Source organism: Perca flavescens, chromosome 22, assembly GCF_004354835.1.
Source record: "Perca flavescens isolate YP-PL-M2 chromosome 22, PFLA_1.0, whole genome shotgun sequence".
Classification (NCBI taxonomy): Eukaryota; Metazoa; Chordata; class Actinopteri; order Perciformes; family Percidae; genus Perca; species Perca flavescens.
In genome coordinates this window covers 11,018,840-11,044,309 of record NC_041352.1, presented here as the reverse complement: position 1 = coordinate 11,044,309, position 25,470 = coordinate 11,018,840, and the positions used below count along the sequence as shown (strand labels likewise).

Sequence of the window (25,470 nt, the reverse complement as noted above, 5' to 3'; positions counted from 1 at the left end):
GTACAACATATTAGAACTGTGTAATTCAGCGCCTCGAGTACTGAGCTAAAAATATGTTTTGCATGACAAATGTTACAAATGAAAGTTTTTGTCCAGTCATCCTCTTTTAATTCAAATGCAGACAAGCTGAAAAAAAAAAAAAAAAACACATTAAGATATCTTTACTTACTATGACAACCAAACCTAATACCTAAGTCCACTCAATGGCTAAAGATTTGTACAATTTGAACAATTTACTCAAGAAAAAAAAAAAAATAAATGAGAAAAACAAATATAAAACTCTTTTTAAACGTAATTAAATTAACATAGGAAATCATTCCTTCTTGGCAAGATACATTTTTTTTTTTTTTTCTTTCCTGGAAACCTGAACATTAGTGTTGCAATAAATGACACTTGAGTGTAAGGGGATGGGTGATTTAAGGAAAAGGGTGGTGTGTGTGTGTGTGTGTGTGTGTGTGTGTGTGTGTGTGTGTGTGTGTATGTGTTGATGTGTGTTAATTTCTAGGAAAGTGCTGCTCATGACTTTGGGGGCTGATACGGATTTCTGATATGCAACGAGCCATAATTGCAGATATCCTGGCAAGTAGAAATAAATGTATTGCATTTTCCTTGTACACTGACTAACTGTCACAGAGTTAAACATATTTGTTCAAACACTTTTCTATGGAACGTTTTTGCATCGCCGATTACTACCTTCATCTTGCAGTTAGGAGCCTCACTATTTTCTGAACTACTTCTCTGCAACACTTTGTTCAACCATGTGATGTTCCGACTAATGTTAATGCAAACACAACGCATACTGCAGCTGCTTCACAGTAGCTTTTCATTTCAGACTATATTTTCATTCCAGTTGACTCTGGTGCATAGCAAATAGAATGTAAATCCATGCGAGTCTAAGCAAGGAGGCACTGATGGGAGACTTTAACTATGAAGCAGGTTGAGTTTGCATTAAAATTAACATTGCCAGGGAATGATTGACATTACAGCTCCAACAAAGCAGTCAAAATGGAGAGTAGATCAGAAATTTAGGACGACTCCGCTCTGTTAAATGAAGGTAGGAACAGTGACACAGCAGGAAACTGCAACAAAAGCTGTATTAGCTTCTGCTAAAGCTATCTGGAGTCATGACACTAACAACATGCATCAAGTAGCTACCTGGGTAATGACAGCCATCATTACAGAAAAGTGGGTCTTGTTTTGCATTTCATTGGTTCTCCTAATTAGGCATCTATAAATTTTGAAATGGCCAAATGTAATGCTTGTCAAAGTTGCCGCCGGTAACCTCAGCGTTTGGGCTAATAATGCAGTCATGTAATTAGCTACTTTAACTCTCTGGTCCATGCTGTACCCGTGCAGTTTGGCAACAGTCTCAGTGATACACACGCATCGAGCTGAGTTTTGCAATTTAGTAGCTGCTCTCCGTGTTCTTTTTGGTTTGTGTTGATAATGTAAAACTGGTGTCCACCTCGTGAGTTGTTGATTGGTTCTTTTGGTCTGTGAAGATCATAGGTAGAAGGCTGGAGCTTAGGCTCATCACTGAGTTGATTGGTTGGTTAGTTGGCCTGATTGATATGTTGCCGTTATTGGCAAGTTGCTGTTATGCGGTGATGGTCGGCACATCGCTGGGGTGAGAGTTCCCCCCACAGACTCAGATTTCTCAATTAAAAGGGTAATCCTAGAACAATAGCCATTTTACAAGACCCTCCACCCATTTAAGACTATACGACTGTTGAAACAATCCCTCTTAAGGAGAGGACACAAAAGTGCAGGACGAATAGTGCAACAACAATGCAGTAGGGGTGTAATGAGGAGGACTTCTGCAATGGCTGTATTGGCATTGGCGTCTGTTGCTGATTAATTCATCCTACATGAAATGCAACAGGCTAACAAAAACTACTCCGAATATTTAGAGGAGATCTGTGCCTGTTGGGGAAACATCTTCATCCTATGTGTTCCATTGGGAAAGGCCGGCTGGTGGAGTTGGCGTAGCCGATGTAGCTCGCTGCCTAGTTCACTTGCGGGGCTGGTGGATGTGCTGGTTGATGTGCTGGGAAGCGGGCAGCTTGGAGACACAAGGCTGGGGCTTCTGATGAGCCACCTGGGCGGCTGCAGGGGTGAAGTCCTTATCACCCTGAACAGAACACAGGCAGTCAAAATGTCTTTTAGGGGAAAATGATGAACTGCATGCACCGTTTTACACAAAAAGCCAAGACCCTCAAGCTTACAGCCTAAGCTGCGAAATATGTACATGTAGTCTTCCTGCTAAACAATTTGAAATTTGGCGCCAATACTACCTGACATTTTAAAACATGTACAACACCACTGCATGCCTACTAACGATGGAAAACAACAACTGCTACATTCTGACAGACTTTCTTCTTGATGGCCAATATAAAATGCTATAATGTCATCGTTTTTGCCAGTTTAAGTATTTTACCATCACAAGGAGCATGCAGACAGGTGTAACTGCAGACAAAGCATTATCCTCTTTGGCAGTAGTGCTCAAACCATGTGTGAAAACATTTGTCTTACATCCCCTTCGTCTCATATTTGCCAGAAAATCATGATCAGAGCTCAACTTGGACTTGATGCCGCCCATAAGCTTTGCTGCATCGTACCTTGTTGCAAACCTACCACTGCATCATACATCAAATATCCATCTCACTGAAGTTAGCTATTAAACAGTGGGGTAGTGATGGGATTGTTATCAGTGACAGGCTCATTATCCAAGTTAGACAATGCAGACAAAATAAGAATATTGCAACTAGTGTTAGATTATTTACAATAATTACATGAAAACATCAGTGCACATGACAGAACTCGACCGTGAACACAACAGGAAGTATGCACACTTTATGCCCCATTTTTAAATCCCTTCCCTCTGATAATCATAATAACAATGAGGGTATCCCCTAAGTGAAGGGTAGAATATGGAGCACTCATCTGTCCGCGCTCATGTGCTCTGCAACCTCAATCTCTTATTCCAAGAAAAATGCCCATAAACAGCTGCTCGCTTCTAAAATCGGATCAAAGCGGGATTTTGTTCGATTCACAGGGGAATGCAGAATTTTAATCAGACTTACCACGATCATGACTAAATTCCTCCCTTCTTTTTATCTTTACCTGCCAGCATTCTTTTCTGTCTTCCTCAATGTTTTTCTCCTTACAGTGGTTACTTATGGTTTGCATCTTAATTTCCTGTTTTTTTTCTCTTACCTTCTTCACCCCCCCATCACATTTCTGAGAAAAACATTAGTTTAAGTGGATGGATGAGATTTATTGCACACTCACAATACACTGCAGCTTAGATGATTATTTAGATTAATATTGCACGTTTTTATTCTTTTACGTAAAATGCTCAATTGTAGGTTGGTGTTTTGCTGATGCCATCCATGTGTTGCCACACACACACACACACACACACACACACACACACACACACACACACACACACACACACACACACACACACACACACACACACACACACACACACACACACACACACACACACACACACACACACACACACACACACACACACACACACACACACACACACACACACACACACACACACACACACACACCTTGCTTGACCCTAATCCGCTGTTTGTATTAGTTTTCTACTGCATGCGAGACTGTGTACTAGTTCTACTGCATGTGTGTAGGTGGGCACAAAACATTTACAGTGTGTGTTTTTTTTTTCTTCAATTAAAGCCAATTCCACAGCTAACTTCATGGGATGTGGATGGATTTGACATCTTTTATCTTATGAAGCTCTAAGCTTATCTCTCCATTTCGGGCCTACTTAAGCAGAACTATGGGAGGGAATGCAACAAATTAACCGTATTATTGCACCAAACTGTTAATTGAAGTCATGGTGATTGGCAGGGCTAGGGTGCAAACTAAAGGGGGGCCAGCGGGAGATTGGCTTTCTTAATAAGACAAGCTAAAATAACTGACAATACGCATTTCTATTTCTCTGCATCTTCACTGCAATGTTCGGTTTCGATACACGTGTGGAGATTTGATATGGACATTAACTTATTATCAGATGTGGTGACATAAAGATGAAGTTATACTTTGAATACCGCAAGGTGAATCCCCCCCTGTTATATATTCACACAGGCTGAAATACACGCATGCACAAACAGGACCTCTACACATGCATTATGTATTGGGGAGATGTCAGAGCGAGGGGGCTGCCTTAGGATACCGCCCGGGCAGTTCGGGGTTTGGTGGGGAGGGAACCTCCTGCAGTGCTCAGGAAGCAAACTAGCGCCTCTACAGCTATTAGTCCACACTCTACTACTTATCCTGTGCGGGGACAAGCCCAGTCTCAACCGACTGAGCTACTGCCGCCACAAAATCAAGCAAGTAGGCCTATGAATGTTTTTTGCAAGAGTCAGTCAGTCCTCTCTTTGATAAACACACGCTCCATTTACATCCATGTGGCTCAAGATGACATACTGCAAATAAAGAGGTTGGGGGGGTACAGAATAGGAAATTCTAGTGGGTTCTGATCCCAGGAGGCAGAAGGATATGTGGTCTAAACTACAAAACCCAACTCTGAACATGAGGAAGGATGTATCACCTGAACTAAGTGTCCTTCTTTTCCTACAGATATTCCACTTCTGCTAGTCTAGCTTTAGATGCCAACCTTTGATACCTTGGGTTGAATATTCTCAGGTGTTTTATTCACACACACACAAAAAAAAAAAAAAAAAAAAAACACACACCTGAGGATCCCATTCTCTCATTCGAAAGGACAGATAGAAAATACATAGCCAGGAAAGGCCTTAATAAAAAAAAAAATCCCAGCAGGCCACAAACTTCACTTAGCTCCTAAAAGGCTTTTCTGAGGCTTTGTGCAGTGCTAGCCTCTGGGTTTGATGGCAGTGATAGGGGTGAATAGGAAGGCTAGAGGAGGATCGGGGATAAATGGCATGCCTGCCACCTTGCTGATATCACCGCAAACAGTACACACACGCACACACACGCACTCTAATGATTACAAGTAACTATTAGCCAGCTGATTGTTGTGGGCACATTCATAAATTCTGAAATGTTCAGAAAGTGTAATGGTAGTGAGCTGCAGGGAACACCATAAGCCAGGAGAGGTCCCGACTTCTGCCAGAGAAGGCAAACATGTTGATCTTTTCTCCAGAAAAAGAGCTAAGAACGGTTAGGCCATTTGCAGCCTATCTGCATGTCTCACCCAAGTCAAATAACGATATGTTTAAATAAAAAAAAAAAAAAAAAAAATGCTGTTTCCTTTGCTGTAAAAATGTTTATTTGATTATTTTTTTGCATTTCTATAATCTGCTAAAAACAATGCTTTTGTAGTTTGATACTCAAGAATGTTAATTGATATACACCACATATGAGAAAATAAAGCAGCGTCAATTATGTTGTTAATTTCTCTTTTTTCCTTAAAAAAAAAAAAAAAAGTATCGATCAGAATACCGTATTGATAAGCAGTATCGGTAAAAGTAGTAATACCTTTAAAATCAAAACGATACCCATCCCTACTGGAATTATAAGAAATTGTGACAATTGATCCAAATGTCTTTGTTTTCACCTATGTGTTCCAAGGTGAGATTACTGGTGTGCATAACATGGATTTATAGATAAAAATGGTTATTAGCAAACAATTAATTTCACAGCATTTTCTTCAATTACAGATGTTATGATTAGATATCCTATCCTATCTTTACTTTTTTCTCTTAGTTGGGCACTCCCTTGGTATTCTCTCCATTGTTCTCTCCTCCCCCTGTTTTGCCTTGTTATACCTTTCATCTCTTGTTATATGTCAGCACTAAGCCTCTACCTCTCCCTCTAGGGCTCATGTCTCACATATAAACAACCTTATCATGCTCATTTCAACACTAGTGGTCTGTGCATGTGTGTGTCAGAGTGTGTGTCTTACCTTTGTCACCACTCCAGACACAATCACTGGGGCCTTTGGTGGACTAAAAAGGAGACAAAATTAAAAAAATATTTGAAAAGGATTTGTAGAATTCATAACAATATACATTTCAGTAAGCAGAGAAGGTGCCCAGTGCTTCATTCTGTGGTGATTGTGTGTTTAATTTAGTCATATTGTGTGCAGGCCAAGGGTGTAGCCTACTGGATGGCAACATTTACCAATCTGGCTACTTTAAAACCTCCGAAAGAAAGACAGAAAGACACACACACACACACACACACACACACACACACACACACACACACACACACACACACACACACACACACACACACACACACACACACACACACACACACACACACACACACACACACACACACACACACACACACACACACACACACACACACACACACACACACACACACACACACACACACACACACACCTTCTGGATGGAGAGCAATGAGAGGGAAGTGGGGGAGAGCTGAGGCTATGAGAGGAAAAGAGAGTTGAAGAGGTGAATGATGACAAAGGGAAGGATTTGGGAAGGAGGAAAAAGGGAGAGGAAACAGAAGTGTAGGAAAGAAAGGGGGCAAGGGGGTAAAGGCAGGGCAGGGCAGATAGAGGAGAGGGGGGATAGCAAAGGGAGGCGAGAGGGCAGGGAGGAGAGGGGGATCATAATAGACTGTTAGAGGAGAGGCGAAAAGGATGGAGGAGCGAGGGAGGCGAGCGCTCACTCAGACATAGAGAAAGGAAAGGGATGGAGGCAGAGAAAAAGATGAGGAGGAGGAATGCGGAACCCGAGGTAAGTATCGACCTTGACATGACAAACGAGCGCCATCTAATTTTTACGGCGGCGTCACCCCCCCGGCAAAAGAGTACAGTTGTGGTAGCCACCTTCAAAACTCCACTCAAAGACATTAGCTATAGCAGCAAGCATGTCCAACTTAGGGCTTACCTCATTAACAGCATAACTAGGTTGAAAAGATGAAAAGTTTCTCACACAAACTGCAGCCTCAGCAGTGAGAATCCAAGCACTCAGGAAACTTATCATTTGAAACATCTGCTACTTTCTTATATATTTTATGATCCATGCACAACTTTTTTTTATGGATTTTCAACACATCTGGCTAACCTCCATCTCTGCAATCAACATCTTGGCACCGAATAGCCTTCTGCTATTTATCTTAATGAGTGTATTTACACCTTGCTATTAAATTAATGCTTGCATATGTTGAATTTCACAGATTATGTTCTCACTAGCCACTTGTCAAAATGTGGGGTTGAGAGGTTCTCTATTAGCAAGTCAATTAACTACAATATAACATATTAGCATGTTGCTCATTCAAATGAATGCTCTGCTAGCTGTGAAGTGTTCTTGCTAGCTTACCAGTAACATTTGGCTGGAAAGTAGAGTTTTCAATTTGTTACGGTTATCTGAGGAACGGATGGGGAATAAATGTGCATATGGAAAGTGCCAGATGAAGAAAAACCTCAACTGTGGAAAGAAATGCTACCGGGGGATTAATTTTGTATGTTTATGTGCAAGAACTGTGCTAAACTTTCATCTTAAACACATCTGGCTGAGCAGCCACAGCAGAAGTATGTATCTACTGTTATTACAAACATTATAGTTAACTGTAAAATTGGCATGCTAGCATTATAAGATACTAGATTTCCTCATTTATTCTAAAAGGCCATCCTCACGCAGGGTTGTCACATGTCTGTATTCTATTGAATGCCGATCTCCATGGTGTAAATCCTGAAATATTAAAAACAGATTGCAAAGGGAGGGGAGGTATGAAAAAACCCAGGATGAAAGGAAATCTGTGATGCATTTGAAGCATGTTAGCATCAAGCTTTGCTCGTAACAAGGATTGGGTATGATAGAGAGAGGGCAGACAGATAAGACATTAATAGACAAACAGACAGAAGGGAGGGGTGTAAGCATAGATATAAAGCATTGTTTATATATCTATGGGTGTAAGCCTGTCAGAGATACAGACAGCTACAAGCATCTGACTCCTTCAAAAGTGTAAAATATAATTTTTTTTTAAGGAGGACTAAATAATACTAAATACTGTTGTAGACAGGCAGACACAAATGATATACTACTGACAGCTATTTTTCATCTATTCTATCTGTATAGTAAAATGGAAAGAGAAACCCAGACAGACACAGAGAGAGAGAGAGAGAGAGAGAGAGAGAGAGAGAGAGAGAGAGAGAGAGAGAGATGGTTTGGTGTGATTGGGAGGAGGGTATGGAGAGACAGAGGGAGCCTTTAGGGGGCAGTAGCGAGCTATAGGGAATCCTGGGGAGGAGTTTTCTTTGTACCAGGAGAGTTAGAGGTACAGGAAAAGGAGAGGGAGAGAGAAAACGAGAGAGTAATACAGAATGCTAATTTTAAACTAATAACTGTGATAAGAGTGAATTGTGCATTGATGGTATGGTGTTTTCTTTTCTGTCTTTGGCACAAAAGCCACTCCTCACCACCAGCACCACTACCCCACCCATCTCTTTGATTCAGCAGAGCAGGAAGTTTGTTGCCGTGGGCGAGGTGGTGGTTGCCATGGAAACTGATTCCTCCTCCTCCTCCTCCTCCTCCTCCTCCTCCTCCTCCTCCTCCTCCTCCTCCTCCTCCTCCTCCTCCTCCTAGCGATTTAGTCAAGCGTGCACACAGCACCACCCGCTCTTCTTTCCAGAGGCTCTGGAACATATACACCTCTCACCAAAAACATGTAGGAGAGGGTACAGTGCAACCCGACATGAAGCCTATGATCACCCTTCTGTTGTTTTTACGCGTGGAGCTCATCGTCGATGTGTGAGCAATTCATAAACCATGTATTCCCTTTAATAAGAAGCAATATAAGTGATAAAACAACCCCCCGTTTACCTCCCTTTCCAAGCCTCCCTCTTTCCTGCTCCTGCTTCTCTAACAGCAACACAGAAGAAATGTACCTGGGTGCTTTGAGACATTTACTCATTTAAAAAAACACATTCACCTGACAGCCAGTGGGCAGTGTGGTGGAATTTCCAGAAACACCACATTGTTGTACGATGAGACTAAAAAGGGAAAGCTTAGACAACATCAGCTCATTCATAGGTCACAGGTTAGGGGACGAGAATATCCGGCCAGTCTCTAATAACCAAAACTGTTCATGTATAATTATGTTCCGTCTCTACAGATTCAGGGAGTCTAGGCAGCTGCATGATAAGGGAATCTTTTGTCTCAGGACTGTCTTCTTTTGGAGGTCGGTGGACCAGCCACACTTCAGCATACGTTCCAGAGAGAGATAGGCTGAACTAGGCTTTTAGCATCTGCTTTTACGGCGACTGCATTATCTTTGTTTACCTTAAAAGGTTCAGCTAAACGGAACGCCTCCAGCATGAGTTTAAAGACAACTTCAGGAAGACAGGAACTTCGGAGAGTTGGGACGGCACTGCACAATAACACATTGTGGTCAAACTGTATTGCCTGCCTAACTGTCTCCTCAATTAAGTGTTCATTTAGTACTTCTGTGGAAGTCTTAAAGTGCTCATATTATGCTTTTTGGCTTTTCCACCCTTTCCTTTATTGTGTTATATATCTTTTTTTGTGCATGTTATAGGTTTATAAAGTGAAAAAGCCCAAAGTCCCCCCAAAGGGACTTACCATCTCCAACAGAAAATACTGTTCACAAACTGCTCCAAACAGCTCTATTGTAGTCCAGCCTTTACTTCCGTGACGAACGTGCATCACTTTGTAACACACGTTATAATGCTCGCCTAGCTGCTAGCGTGGCACTCCCTCATACTCTGCTTCTGACTGGCTAGTAGTCCTTACCTAGGTACTGCGCATGTGCGACTCCCAACAAAGATGGAACAAAAGTGAGATGTCTCACTCTGTAGCTAAAACAGAGAGCTCAACACACAGGGTGAAAAGAGGAGCTGCAACAATGTGCAGTACAACAAAAATATGGTGTTTTTTGAAAATTAAACCATGTAAACCTATGCGAATGAGTTGTGCTGCTCCTGAGTTTTTTCTTAACAAGAAGCCGCTACTGGGTCACCAGCTTGCTCTGGCTTACGCCTCCCTTTCTTGCCTGTATCTCAAACTCTATCCACCCATCTCCTATTACTCCCTCTCTTACCCAGTAAAACCTTTCCTCTTTCGTATCTTCATATCGCCATGGCATCCCTCACTTTCCATACCATAATATGTATCCCCTCTCGTCTTCGCCGTAATCCCAGCCACCTATCTTTCTCCCTTCGCCCCATCTGTCCATCTCGGCTAGATTGCGTACGGCAGGTGTTCCCTTGACTACAACGCTTCACTGGCTGCTACTAATGTGAAATTTACCCAGTAGCCACCTGCTAGACGTCCATCAGCGTGACACGGAGAGGGACAGACAGTGTGTGTATGAGTGAGACAGTTTCATGGACTGCATTTACTGATGTATTGCAGTCACTCAGCCTCTCTTTTTGGATGGGCTGACAGGTCATTTTTAGTTAAAGATAAACATTTCACGGGAGGAAGGAAAACCTGCATTTACACAGCCCGGCCAAGAGGAGTTTATCAAGCTAAAGGATTGAAATGGTTTTCCTCAGTGATTAAAATGCACTATTTGTCTAATTTATTTTCACAGCCCAAGCAATGATTCCTCTTCTTCGACTGCAAGCTCTAAAAAAGGAAACATTTGGAAGAATAAATACTCGGGCAACTATTAAACCCTGTATGACTATTGGCCAGTTGACACACGAGGGAAAAGAGTCAGAGATATTTAAACCCACAAAATACTATATTGAATTTACAAAATGGTTTGCTCCTGTACCAGTGCAACTCATTATAACATGTCAATCATGTCTTTAAGTAAGACTTCAATGCAAGTAATAAAATAAATAATACAGTCGTAAAACAGCAGGGAGTCATTTCTTTGAAATCTAAATGCAGATTGTTGACGCTTCTGCTCTTTGGAATATCCTCACTGCGTTGAGGATTATACTTTTTTTTTTTTTTTTTTTTTTTTAAATTAGAGCTAAATCGCTTAGTTGATCAATCATTGATTCTTGAAGGAAAAATAGCACACATTTCCTAGTTCGCGCCCCTTTGCGATTTGGATATTGTACTAGTCCTTATTGCGATTTCGATAAAATTGCGATTAATTGTGCAGCCCTATTCCAGTCCCAATATAATTATCCAAGACATACAGTATGACTACATATCCTCTGAAGAAAAACAAAATGAGGAAGTGCATATTCAGCAGGCTGGAATGGCGGTTACACCCTGACCAATGTCTGCTACAACTTAAGGGTTTCTCCTATTGCCCATCTTTCTTTACCCTTGCTTGCATGTTGTGTTTGGACTTTGTCATCTACTTGACCCCACTTTTCTGCTCTGCCTATTATTGTCACTCATCTTGGGACAAAGGAAATGGGAGCAAGAGGAAATGACTTATTGCCACGGACAGGCATGACACTATTCCTGCTCCGAATTACAGGGAAAATACTCAAACAACAAGCACGGTGGATAAAAGAAAACATGCTATGCATATTTCAGCGTGTGAGGTTGCGTGTCTAAGTACAAACAACATTTCTTGACTGGCAATGTTCTTGAACCCTGCTCTTGGCTGCGCACTGCTCGTCAGTTCTCATTAACACCCCCTCCCACCCCCTCACCCACCCCCCACACCCACGATATGTGGTGTGAATATGCCACCTGTACCAATACTGAACATTGAGTAGACGTATGTGTGTAAAAGCAGACTCTTGCAACACCTTGTAGAACGGAGTGACCTCAGTAGAAACAATGCATTCAAGCAGCAAAAACCAAACATGCCAATCTGGAAACAGAACAATTATTGTCACTCAGAAATAGAGCTGGTGTGATGTAAAACATGCAAACCAAGACTGCTTATGGAAAACAATAGTGACTGCTGAATGGGCTGTCCAAGTTAATGCTGTAATTATGCAGTAATTATGCTGTTTACCGAATTAGCTGGCAACAGAACACAAGTCTGCTGCAAAACGGCCTACAGTACAGTCTTATAGAAACATGCACAGACAGTCGCCCCCACCTCTGCAACATAAGGGCAAGACACTCAGACTCAAAGAGACATAAGACAAATGTAAATGACGTGGCCATGTCGTTTTTGTGTCTCTTAGTAGTCCTTTTGTGTGTCTAATACCCCTTTCACACCTAGGGCTCAAACAGGGTTGACTTTGTGTTTGAAAGAGTTAGCCGTGTTGATCGACTTGGCTTCACCGCCTACCAGGTCGAGAGATAGGTCTGACGCGGGGCTATTTCAATGTGAATTGCATAAGACCGGGGGAGGGACTAACGATGTCATGGTTGGAAAGGGGGGGCACAGTCGTCACAGGTCGCCATTTGAAGAAAAAAAAAAACATAGATGTTTTTCTCATTGTGCTTTAGAACATACAGACATTTAGACATATTTTATTTCTCTCATTCACAGCTCTTTCTTTTTCCAACAAGAAATGTTACAGTCACTTAACAGTCAAAGCCCAGGGGTCTCCTCACCACTTGGGCCCCTGTGCTGTAGGCCCATTCAGTAATCTTTCCATAGTCTATATCTACGACGTTCCACTTCCGAGATTGCTCCGGTGCTGCCTGAATTTTTGCCGGATTACGCTCTTATCGCCCGGATGTCCGTTACCTTCCGCTTTCTTTGTGTTGGAATTTTAAACTCCGGTCGATTCATGAGGACTATGCTTAACTGCTCCTCAGATCTCTGCAGGGTAAATCGAAACAGCTAGCTAGACTATCTGTCCAATCTGAGTTTTCTGTTGCACGACTAAAACAACTTTTTAACAAACACATGTTCCAACAAACAAAGTTCCTTCCCGAGGCTATTTTGCAGCGGCACCGTGGCTGTGTTGGGCGCTTAGTGTAGCCCATGACGATTGTGATTGGTTTTTCTCCCATCACGGAACGCTGTGTGGACTAGCCAGACTAATCTTTCCATGACTGTGTGGTGTCCTACCTGCTGCTAACGTACTCCTCCTCGTCATCATCTTTCAGCAGTGGTTCTGGAGCTGCAGCGGCAGGAGCCTGCACGTGCTTCTGCACTATCCTCATACCTCCGGCCTTTACTGCAAAACACACACACACACACACACACACACACACACACACACAGATTAACTGTGACAATTTGTTCAACTGTTCATAAATCAATGTATAAACAGCCAATTAAAATAGTGAGAAAGTCCCTAACAGTTACATTGCCAGTAGTCTGTTTGGGACTTGAATGGATCATAACTAGAACGTATCACCTCTATATTGCTTGATTTGAACATAATCATTTTGAAGTAGCACAGCAGGTTAACATAGTGAGTTAGAAGTCTGTCCCTCAACTGAAAGACCAAGGGTAAAACGGCTGTGGTGACAAGCAGCCATCCTGCCGATGCGTCTTTGAGCAAGTCCCTAATTGCTGCAGGACAGCAGCTGTTCTGATGCTGACCTCTGACCTCACTGCAGAGGCTCTGCTTATAGAAATAACATGAATGACCTGCTGTGCTCTTACATTTAAGTTAACACACCACCTGCATGTTTGTTACAGACTGAGCTATACATGCTGTGTGCCTCACACTAACCAAAGGTTGGGTGCGAGGGGCATTTCTTATCTTTGTGTGCTATCAGTCCCGCGGCTGCTGAGGCCCAGTGCCCTGTCACACTGCCCATGTCCACGTACACCTTAACTGTTTTTTTTTTTCCACAGTCTGCATCCACAAGACTGCGCCTATGACCTCCACGTCATCGCCTCCCAGCAGCAATAACCGCGACATAACTTCACGTTAGAATGAGATTATTACCAATCGCTACAATATCACAAGGCTCAATATGCTGTAAGATCTCACGCCAATCAGGAAGTAAGGAAATGTGCGAAATTGAGAAACATGGCCGATTACATCTTGAACGTTAAGACACGTTATTGTCAGCAGCTGGCATTTGCAAGTGTAGTGATTGCATAAGTATTAATCATCCTCATGTGATTATTGGTTTGACACCATAGGCAAAACCACAGGCCTTAAGGTTTAATGGAAGCTTTCAAAAACAACACAGCAGCACAAAGCGCTTTACCTGCAGGGAGATGTCCTCCTTTGGTTTCGACTCTCTCCTTCGGCGGTGAAGACATGTCTGCTGTAACGGCACTCTGCAGCGAGAAGGCACCAGAGCGTCTGACAAACAAATTCCTGCTTTATTCTGCCTCAAATTGGGGACTACACTTGAATGTGGAACGTCAACGTGGCTTTTTCCTGAGCATTGTTTGGAAACGATGCGTGATGACGTCATGCGGAAACCGTAAGCAGCTTGCTGACGTCGGGCGTAGCCTACTGTCTATGGGCGTAGCCATAAAGTGGTCGGAGCAAGCAAACATCCATATTATTACCTATTTTGAATGTAAAGATAGAAAGTTGTGTAATATTGTAAATCTCTTTATTTTATTAGTTAAGTTCCATATCCACAAGGCACAATTTTCCAGTTCAACACCGTGCTTCAAACTATTCCAAGTTGAATTTGACATACTTTGAGTCTCTTAAGTTGGTATCCAATAAGAAAGCTATATTAATATCTGATATCTACTCAAATCTCTTTGTTTAAGTGCTCCTGCTGTCTTTATTTTTTAACATTCTTGAAAGTCTGTCCCTTTTTGTTTCCTTTATTTTCCTCTGTTTAGACTATTACTTTCTTTTTTACTTTCATATATTATTTGTATATATTCTTGTATCCTATTTGTTTATGTACTGCAATGATTGAATTTCTGTAAATTGTCTTTTGAAATAAAGTTTTTTTAAAAAAGCAAGCAAACATCCACTTTTACTCACTTCAGAATTGAATTTCGGAATTGTTTTTGAGTCTATCCAAATTATTAATAATAAGAAAAGTATGCTGATGTACTGCTAGATTTGTTCAAGGAAATGTGATTATATAGCCTACATTCCATTTCACCTTTTCTTTGTATTGTATTTTCTGTATTTTGTATTGGGTTTTTTTTACCTTCTTTTTTTCTCTTTGTGTATTGAAGTGCCTTTCTTCTCGAGTTTTATTTTTTTTTAATCATTAAGTAAGGTTGTAATGTTCATTGGATGGAAATTAATATCTTTTTTATATATTTTGTAAGTACGATGCTGAATTGTTCAAACACTGTATAACATATTTGTAAAAGCATGTAAATAGTAAGTAGTATAAAGTATAAAAAAAGCAAGCAAACATCCATGGTTGCCAGCGTGTAATGTGCAATCTGAATATGTTTCAAGCTTATAATACATTATAATACACCCATGGTTTCAAGCAGGTTTCAAAAAAGAAATGGAACTATGTATTGAGACAATAACGTCCGCACAAATCAAAAAGCTAGCCTATTAAAACTGTGACTGTGCTCCCAATTTAATGTTTTCACTTACACTACTTTCTATTTTCTATAGTTTTTGTTTGTATATTTTGTTTTACTTTATTGGCCTATGAATATAATATATATGTTTGAATTTAACTAGTCATATACAATATCATTGTTAACTGAATACAGAAATCTGAATATGTGATTTTTTTATAATGTAATGTATTGAAATGTTTTGAATTGTTAAATGAAAATGTTAATATTGTAATTTGTTAATTTAGTTATCTATAGTCTAATTCTATATCCATCTCAACTATTCCAGTTGATCTCATGTACTCAAATGTATACAACACACTATACTACCAAAAGAAAGTAAATATCACTGAATGCACATTAACACATTATATATATATATATATATATATATATATATATATATATATATATATATATATATATATATATTATACACTACCGGTCAAAAGTTTTAGAACATCCCAATTTTTGTTTAGTTTTTTATTGAAGTTTTAGCAGTTCAAGTCCAGTGAATAGCCTGAAATGGTACAAAGGTAAGTGGTGAACTGCCTGAGGTTAAAAAAAAGTAAGGTTACCCAAAACTAAATAATGTACATTTCAGAATATACAAAAAGGCCTTTTTCAGGGAACAAGAAATGGGTAAACAATGTAAAGCTGTTCTGCAGCAATAGAGGTTGATCAAGCTTTGAAAGTTGGTCCTACCAGTTCCCACAGGTGTTCCAACTTATGTGGATTACTTATAACCCCCTCTGTTTGTATAATTGTTGGAACACACTGTGGTACCATACCCTCGTGAGCATTATTTAAACAGTATTGTACTGCAGAAAGTAGTGTGTTGCCATAAAAATGGCAGGGAAAAGGCAGTTAACAATGGAAGAGAGACAGACCATCATAACACTTAAGAATGTTGGTCTTTCCTACAGAGAAATTGCGAAGAAAGTCAAGGTGTCAGTGAGTACAGTATTCTTCACCATCAAAAGCACTTAGAGACTGGGGGAAACTCTGACAGGAAGAGGTCTGGCAGACCCAAAGCCACAACAGAATCAGAAGACAAGTTTCTGAGAGTCAACAGCTTGCGTGATAGGCGGCTCACAGAACAACAGCTTCAAGCACAGCTTAATAGTGGTCGTAATAAGCAAGTCTCAGTTTCAACTGTAAAGAGAAGACTTTGAGCTGCAAGTTTGATAGGTCGAGTTGCAGCAAGAAAGTCATTGCTAAGATGTCAGAATAAGAAAAAGAGGCTTGCCTGGGCCAAGAAACACTGCCAATGGGCTACTGAAGACTGGAAGAAGGTGTTATGGACTGATGAATCAAAATTTGAAATCTTCGGTTCATCACGCAGGATTTTTGTACGCTGTCCAGTAGGCCAAAGGATGGTTCCTCAGTGTGTGACATCAACTGTCAAACATGGAGGAGGAAGCATGAAGCAAGTCTGGGGCTGTTTTGCTGGATCCACGGTTGGTGATTTGTACAGAGTGAAAGGCACCCTGAACCAAAACAGCTACCACAGCTTTTTGGAGCGCCATGCAGTACCCTCTGGTATGCGCCTAGTTGGTCAGGGGTTCATCCTACAGCAAGATAATGACCCAAAACATAAGTCCAAGCTATGCCAGAACTACCTTAGCAAAAAAGAACAAGATGGTAAGACTTAAACCCCATTGAGCTGGTTTGGGATGAAAAGTGAAAGCAAAGCAACCTACAAGTGCCACACATTTATGGGAACAGAGTTGGGAAGAACTTTCTGAAGAATATTTGATTTCCATTGTTGAAAGAATGCCACGAGTGTGTTCAGCTGTTATATCTGCCAAAGGGGGCATAAAAATTTAGAACACATTTTGGTTTATAAATTTATTCCATGATTTCTTTTGTAACTTAAATTGTTCATTTGTTCTATTCTAACATTTCAGAGTACAATAAGACATTGAACTGCATGAATTTCAATAAAAACCTGGAAAAATTGGGGTGTTCTAAAACTTTTGACCGGTAGTGTATATATACATATATATATATATATATATATATATATATATATATATATATACATTATAAATACAAACACATTATATATATATAATGTGTTTGTGTTTATAACGGTGAAAAGATCCAATTGAGCTCATAAGCTAATGTCTGACTTAAATGTTATGCAAATGTTAATAGGGAAAGTGGGAATAAATACTGTTCAAATACCTTCAATTGATAAATTATTTAAATAAGAGCAAATTACAGAAGTTGACTGACACAATAAAAAAAAAGAGCCTAGTAGCTGTCCACCTACACAGCCTCTAAGACTGAAGCATTTATCAAGCAGAGTCCTCTTCTAATGAGCAGACAGTTTCTCTCTCTCACCTTTAAGCCCACTGTCGTGTCCAAACAGCAGCAGCAGAAGCATCAGCAAGATGAGCAATAAAAGGCAAAAGAGAAAAAAAAAACTGCACCAGGTGTGTGTGTGTGTGTGTGTGATACAGTGGTGACCTCTTTGACCACCTACTTTCGGTTTTTGCACTTAAGTCCACAGTGGTTTGTTAATTGGCTGATGTGGCAGTGCCCTTGGGCAGAGCTGAGAATTGCAGGCAAAGCCTAGAGGTGTTATATGCAACCGAGAAAGAAAAAAAAAGGGAAAAAAATGAAACTAAGGGTACTAGTTCTGCCTCTGCTTTTGTAAAATATGGCCTATGGTATCTATAGGAGGCTATGTTTGTTTGTGGTGATGGAGCAGATGTTGATTTATAGTTGTTTATACTGCAATGTGCATTATGGGATATGTCTTCAGAATAATGAATCTAATGAGTGCGCATACATTTACATGAGAGGTCATGTGAAGAGTGTGTGTGTGTGTGTGTGTGTGAGTGTGTGTGTGTGTGCATGCGTTGTCACAGTGATGCATGCAGACCAATCGTCAACTCTGTAATGGCATAATTGCAGTGTGAAGTGGCAGCTGCGTTCTTCACTTGGACGTTCGCTGCAGTCACAGTCCTCACACACACAAACACACACACACGCACACACATGGTTGCACAAACACCAGTTTTAATAGAGTACATTTGAATTATTCATTGACATACACAACAAATATTAAGAATACAGATGCAATCAGATCATTTCCAACACACACACACACACACACACACACACACACACACACACACACACACACACACACACACACACACACTGCTGATTAGCAATGGGTTTTGGCAGAGAAGACGTGGTCCCAGCATCACATTTGTCCTGAAAATGCATTAATCTGTTGCCAGGGCATTGGTGTCTCTGAGGAAGGGTGTTGACAACCAATCAAAAGGCCAGGAGTTCACTCGTAGGTCAGGAAGCAGTCTGCTAATAAAAAGATGAATTGTGATGTCTAATTAAACTGTTTGGACTTAGTTAACTCTTACATGTTGATTCAAATGTCATTCTTACTGACAACAATGGCCTAAGGGAGTATTTCTGGCACAGAGGGATGACTCCTGTCGAGTTCCTATACTTTCAAGATTTCTATTAGCATTAAGCCTGAGTCGTCACTGCTTTGGCAGACAGGTCTTCAGTCTTGGCTGAGATGTGAAGATGTGCATGTCTCTAAATGCCTGGATTATCTCCTTCCCTTCCTCCCTCCCTCTTATTTACCCAATTTATTTTATATATATATATATATATATATATATATATATATATATATATATATATATATATATATATATATATATATGCACCAAGAAGTTGTTTTCCTCAGACTCATAAGGCATATTTGATTTTTTTTTTATAATACAGACATTTTGTAGTTTAACTTACCTGTTAATAATACTATATGCACGACCAAAACAAGTTCCTTCATGAGGCTATTTTGCAGCGGCACGGTGACTCCGTGCGGAGCTTAGCGCTGCCCAAGACAGCATCTTTTGTTAGACCTTCCCTGCCTGGTAAATACTTACATCAAACTCTAGTTTGTAACTCAGGATTTCTATTATAAATGTGTAGGCTCAATTTCCAAACTGGGATAACCCCCATGACATCACAATATTATATTATTATTTTTAATATCATAATATTGATTTTAAGCATTTCAACCAGCCCTACACAGCAAGTGCAATCCAGTCACCTGTGCATATGTGCTTGTGTGATACTGCCTTTCACTGCATACATCCATGAATGCATGCATGCATGTGAGTGTGTGTGCATGTGTGGCCACTAGATGGAAGAATGCAGCTTTACTACATCTCTCAGTTGTGTATGTGGGAGTTTGTGTCCTGCAGGCTACGCTGTCACTCCGACTTGAAGTGTGATGTCCCAGAAAAACTGAGGAGTCACTGATAGAAACTGCACACAGCAGAATATACAGAGCTCCACATCTAGCTAAATTTTCCTCCCTCTCACACCTTTTTCTCTCTCTGACAAACACATGCACACATGCAAGACTGAGAGAAAGGGAGAGCATTCATTTTGCAGGGTGAAAATACATGGCACACATTCAAACTGCCATAGGTGAAATTCTCTTCAGAAGTCACTGATCTCAACACCTGCCCATGGCTGATATGACTGTGTGTGTGTGTGTGTGTGTGTGTGTGTGTGTGTGTGTGTGTGTGTGTGTGTTGTGTGTGTGTGTGTGTTGCCTGGGCCTATGAGAGGAGCACTCTCAGTGATAGCTTACCGAAAGACAGAATGAGGACGTCACAGGTGAGTGAATTTGCCCAAACTGACAGGTGTGTACACACACATACACACACGTGTTCTTTCACACACATGCAATCATTTCTCGGACACATACTCTCCGTTTCTCTCTCTCTCTCTCTCTCTCTCTCTCTCTCTCTCACACACACACACACACACACACACACACACACACACACACACACACACACACACACACACACACACACACACACACACATGCAATCATGCCTCCGACACAAACATACTCTCCGTTTCTCTCTCTCTCTCTCACACACACACACACACACACACACACACACACACACACACACACACACACACACACACACACACACACACACACACACACACACACACACACACACACGGACGGAGCTCTGAGGGAGCCAGCTGGATCCTCTGCAGCAGCACTATCACACATGAATAACCAAGGCTTCTTCTCTGCTCTGCAGCATTGGCTATTCAATACCCAACAGGGCGCCTTATGGTGTGTGTGTACGTGTGTGCATGTGACAGAGAACGATCCATATGAGTGTACACTTAGTTGCATGTGTCCATGTCAATCATAGTCAAACTGAAAAAGGGCGGAAAGTGAGGACAGGAAAAAGAAAAGCAGTGGTGCAACAAGCAGATTGATTATCAATAATGTGATGCTTTATTGATCACCACAGGTTTACTCCCTTTGCTCTAGTTGTCCTCCACAAGGAGGCTGAGGTCAAGTTTAGTAAGGAAACAGTAAATCTGGAACTGATTTTGTTCACAAGCACTTATTAAAGTCAGATACTTACTGTGAAGGCAGTCTTCCAGCTGCCTCAAGACAGGTACACCCGATGTAGCCATCATTTTAATTGCACCACAGAGATATCTGCAAATGTGCAACTCACTCATCTCTGTATGATTTTAGTGTTATTGATGGATTTTGGTCAGCATGATGGAAGGTGTCTTGGTTGTGCTTTGTTCTGCATACTGGATCATATTCTAGGGTGTTAATAAATTAAAAAACTACTTTTTTATTTCTTCCTGAGTAGCTATACTACGAGAAGCAAACTAAAGCTAGCTGAGAGGCCAAAGTCAGGCCTGGTTTGCTTGTATGACACACTTTCAAAAACAATAGCTGAAATCCAAAAAGTAAGTCTGGTTAATTTTGTTGTAAAAGATGAACTTATTAAAACGTTCAGCAATCAACGGAAAGTAGCGATCAATAAAAAATATGACGACCCCCTCACCCTCTCACACACACCGCACACAGGTGAACAAGTGTTACTAATGAGTGTCACTGCAGCAATTACCAAGGCAAATTCCAGTAACTACTGTGGCAATAAACTCCTTTCTGATCCTGAAATCCATGTGACCCAACTCTTGCAGCAATCACATTCAAACCATAATAAACAATATCAAACACTAGCCAGCTGCTATCTAAGGTATAGTTTGATTTTTAGCAATGCTAGGCTCTAGGGCTCTAGGTCCACAACTTTACACCAGACTGAAATGTCTCAACAGCTACTAGATTGCCATGGAATTTTGTTCAGACATTCATGGTCCCCAGAGGATATAACCTAATGACTTTAGTGATCCCCCTTTAGTGAAATGTCTTGACAGCTCTTGGAGTGATTGCCATGAAATTGGGAACAGACATTCATGTCCCTCTCAGGAGGAATTGTAATAAGTGAGATGAGCTCTTAACTTAATGGTAGATATAGCAGATGTAGCGCCAGGATTAGGTCAAATGTGACTGATTTGTGACCAAATACCTGCGAAACTAGTGACATTCCCAGCTGTGAGACTGTGCAGTCTTAGTGAGGTCAAATACTATACTAAAATAGACTCTTATTTACTCTTAGATGACTACTCCTTAATGGACCATAATTAGCATGTTTGCAAGGTTTAGCACAGTTTTAGACTTCTATTTTTCTACTCTTACAGGCAGCTATTGGTCTAAGATTTCCATACTGTCAATCAGTTACAGACTTACAAAATGTACTTGACTTGTACAGTATAAGCCATCACGGTAAACAACAAGTGTGCAATAATTTTTTTCAATGTTACTTTAGTTTAGGTAGTCCAAAGACATTCAGGTATAGCTACTTTGTGACTTTAAATTGCCGGCAGGTGTGAATGTGAGCGTGAATGATTGTCTGTCCCTGTAATTAACTAGGGATATGCAGGCAGCCAAAACAAATATGCTTTCAATTAAATGATCCACAAAGCACTCTTCTATATAATTAAATAAATAAAAAACATAACATAAAAAAATCAACACCATATAACACAACTTGCATTAAACGGCTGACCTCTTTGTTCCCTTTTTATCAAAGCTATGATGTTTTGTTCAGAATGGTTCTTCCTGCTGAGCTTTTCACAAAGGTTTACCATCGCTGCCGCTATTCTGAGGTTATCTTCAGCTGTTTAATCAGCACTGTTTAGTCTTAGTGCCCTGCCCTGTCAAATAATTCTTGGCAAGGATCAAATTGATCCTGCCACTTCCCGCAGGTGTAAATGAACCATGATAACGTCCATGTCAAACAGCAGTAAACGTCTTGCTGCGGGGAGGCTCCCTGACATTTTTATTCTTCTTCTGTTGCTTAGTTGGTAAATGCAGCAGAATTCATGACACCAGAGGAAATGAGAAATGAGAGGTTCTACTTGATTCAAATGAGTGGGGATTTGGGAGGAATGCTCTCGAGTCCCTTTTTTTTTTGTCTGCGAAAGCCTGTTTTTATACCTTCTCCTATCTCTTCAATCATGTCTCATCCTAGTCCTCTGTAATTTTGCCTCCATAATCACACTCCATCCTTCTCCTTACCTCTCTTTGCAGCTTCTCAGTCATGTGTATACAGAGGCAAAGTTCAGCAGACACTACAAGCCAGGAATACACAAACTCAGCCTTTCCATTTTAGCAATCTAACCACACATGTCTTTATTATTTAACATAATAATGCAGTATAAAATAGTGTGGGAGCAACCATCCACTTTTGGCTCAAACAAATAGGTTGTTTGTAGAAAAAGTATTTATCAGTGCTTTTCCGCTTTGGTTGGTGGACGAGTATTAATGAAAATGTTACGCAAGCAACTGGAGAAAAATGTACTGTATGCTACCTGTCCAAGACCAAACAACTGGCCCAGTTAGTGACTAGCTGAATGTAGTGGAGCATTCAGCACCTAAAAGAGCAACATATTTCCCTTAGCAACTAGTAGAGACCAACAACCAAAAACAGAGCTGAAAGTGGAGTGAATACTAGACTTACATTCATCAGGTGGCCAAAAATATGACTTCAAATGAATGCTGATGCAAAATAAGCAGCTGTTTACTAACACGTGCTATATGAACTTAAAAATTTGATGTGTTCAGAGCTTTCAAAACACATTAACAGAGGGCAGCCCATATGATTTGAACTAGCTTGTCCCTGAACAGGGCTCTAATTTCAGCTGCCAGCTGTTGCAGACCCATTTCACACATCCCTCAAAAATAGAAGAATTTTAAGATTTCTTTTAGAAAGGCAACATTTTCTTGGGCTTCTCTCATTTACCATTATTTTTATAACTCAAACATCTAATCAGACATTTTCAAGATTCCTTATGCCGCAAGTTTCTCCATCATTTCAAAAGTCTCCACGTCCTTCTCTAACCTTCTTTTCCTACCTTTCCATCTTCCTCTCCTTCGTCCATCCTAGTCTTCCTCCTCCCACCTTTCTTCTCCTTCAGGCTCCACCCTTCCCTTTCAGATGAGAGCATTAATTTCTCAAGGTCTATCTGTGGCACACAGTGGCTCCATGGAGCCGGGCTTCTTCTTAAACACAAATTGATTTCACGCTCAAATCCTCAGAGTATAAATCACAGACCCTCCACCTGCTCCCCGCTACATCTCGGTCTCCTTCTTTTCCCCTTACATCTCACTTTGTGTCTCCCCTTCACCCCCTTCACGTCCTCTCCGGCTCTCCGCGGACATGCACCTGCGCACGCAAACGTGTGTACACACATACCTTTGAGTCCCGCCCGAGGTGTGTGAATGCACAGGGATGCTTAGAGAATCAGAGGGAGAGAAAGCTGGGAGAGAGGAAGTGAAACAGTGAAGGCCGGAGGCATCTGCATGGTGGAACAGGGCAGAGAGGCTGTGCGTAGGAAAATTGAGGAGCTATTTTCATGCCACATTAAGTTACACCAGCCTTCCACTATGGGACTGTGCTCAGACAGAGGAGGCTTGCCTCTATTGTGAAGGCTTATAATCAACGCAATGGAGTTATTTCCCAACACTATATTTCACAGGCCTTACCTAGACAGCATCAAAGAAGGAGAGGGGAGGGAGAGAGGAGGGGGAGACATGAATTCCAATGGATTGTAACAAATGCTGCTACCGCCTGCTCAGCCTCATTCATTTAATATGCTTCAAGTTCAGTTCAATCTCAGGAGCAATATCTGGATGAATGGGATCAAAGTCGGATGGAGGTGATGTAAAAGGGGAACAAAACAATGGGGAAAATATACATTTCCATTACTGCATCTTGGATGTCTGTCCACTGTCATTATGTGACAAAAGGTGGATGTAGGAGCCCTTGAATTGGCTTTACATCGTGTGTAACACCATTCTAACCACATCCCACCACTGTCTCTCTGAAGCAATATTACAGTTAAATATTAAGCCCCTGTCAAATATTAAGCCCCTGTCATGTTTATACATGCATATCACTGCTTTGCTGTGTACGTTAAGTACATTAACACAGAGGTGTTGATTTAAAGGGGTACTGAAGATATTTAGTACTGCACTTCCAGAACATAGCAGTGGGGCTAGAGAGAGACAATTATTAAAATACAACAGTCAAAATTATGTAACAGCATCCCGACTTTTTAGCCTGTAATATATGTAAGTCAAGCCCCAAAAACCTTGGATCCTACACTTATGCAACTTGATAGATTCTTTCATTAGACCCAAACTCCACAGCCTCAGTTTGTAATGCAGGCTTTCTGAGTCAATACTGATTGTGTATTTTCTCAGACTTAAAGTGCTCATATTATGCTTTTTGACTTTTCCCCTTTCCTTTATTGTGTTATATATCTTTTTGTGCATGTTATAGGTTTACAAAGTGAAAAAGCCCAAAGTCCATCCCAAAGGGACTTACCATCTCCAACAGAAAACACTCTTCATAAACTGCTCCAAACAGCTCTATTGTAGTCCAGCCTTTACTTCTGTGACGAACGTGCATCACTTTGTAACACACGTTATAATGCTTGCCTAGCTGCTAGCATAGCACGCTCCCTCATACTCTGCTTCTGACTGGCTAGTAGTCCTTACCTAGCTAGTGCGCATTTGCGACTCCCAACAAAGATGGTACAGAAGTGAGATGCCTCACTCTGTAGCTAAAACAGAGAGCTCAACACACAAGGTGAAAAGAGGAGCGGCAGCAATGTGCAGTACAACAAATATATGGTGTTTTTTGAAAATTAAACCATGTAAACTTATTCTGGTACAACCTCTAAATGCAATTATGAACCTGAAAA

General features: G+C 40.9%; 1 protein-coding gene across 1 annotated transcript; it reads right to left on the bottom strand.

Annotated features, from left to right (window-relative positions):
- Window positions 1-450: 450 nt before the first annotated feature.
- On the bottom strand, window positions 451-14,267 carry dap (death-associated protein). Its single transcript, XM_028569715.1, has 4 exons — window positions 14,019-14,267; window positions 12,919-13,027; window positions 5,933-5,975; window positions 451-2,131 (listed from the first exon to the last, which is right to left on the bottom strand). The coding sequence occupies exons 1-4, from the start codon at window positions 14,071-14,073 to the stop codon at window positions 2,012-2,014; spliced, it is 327 nt and encodes a 108-aa protein (XP_028425516.1). The 5' UTR covers window positions 14,074-14,267; the 3' UTR covers window positions 451-2,011.
- Between the last annotated feature and the right edge of the window lie 11,203 nt (window positions 14,268-25,470).

Bases quoted from the DNA above. Each gene is read 5' to 3' on its own strand.
- dap (XM_028569715.1), bottom strand. From the start codon at position 14,073: ATGTCTTCACCGCCGAAGGAGAGAGTCGAAACCAAAGGAGGACATCTC. The intron at 13,028-14,018 runs GTAAAGCGCTTT...TGTGTTTTGCAG, and splicing joins AGGAGGACATCTCCCTGCAG to TAAAGGCCGGAGGTATGAGG. The intron at 2,132-5,932 runs GTAAGACACACA...TGTTCTGTTCAG, and splicing joins TGTCTGGAGTGGTGACAAAG to GGTGATAAGGACTTCACCCC.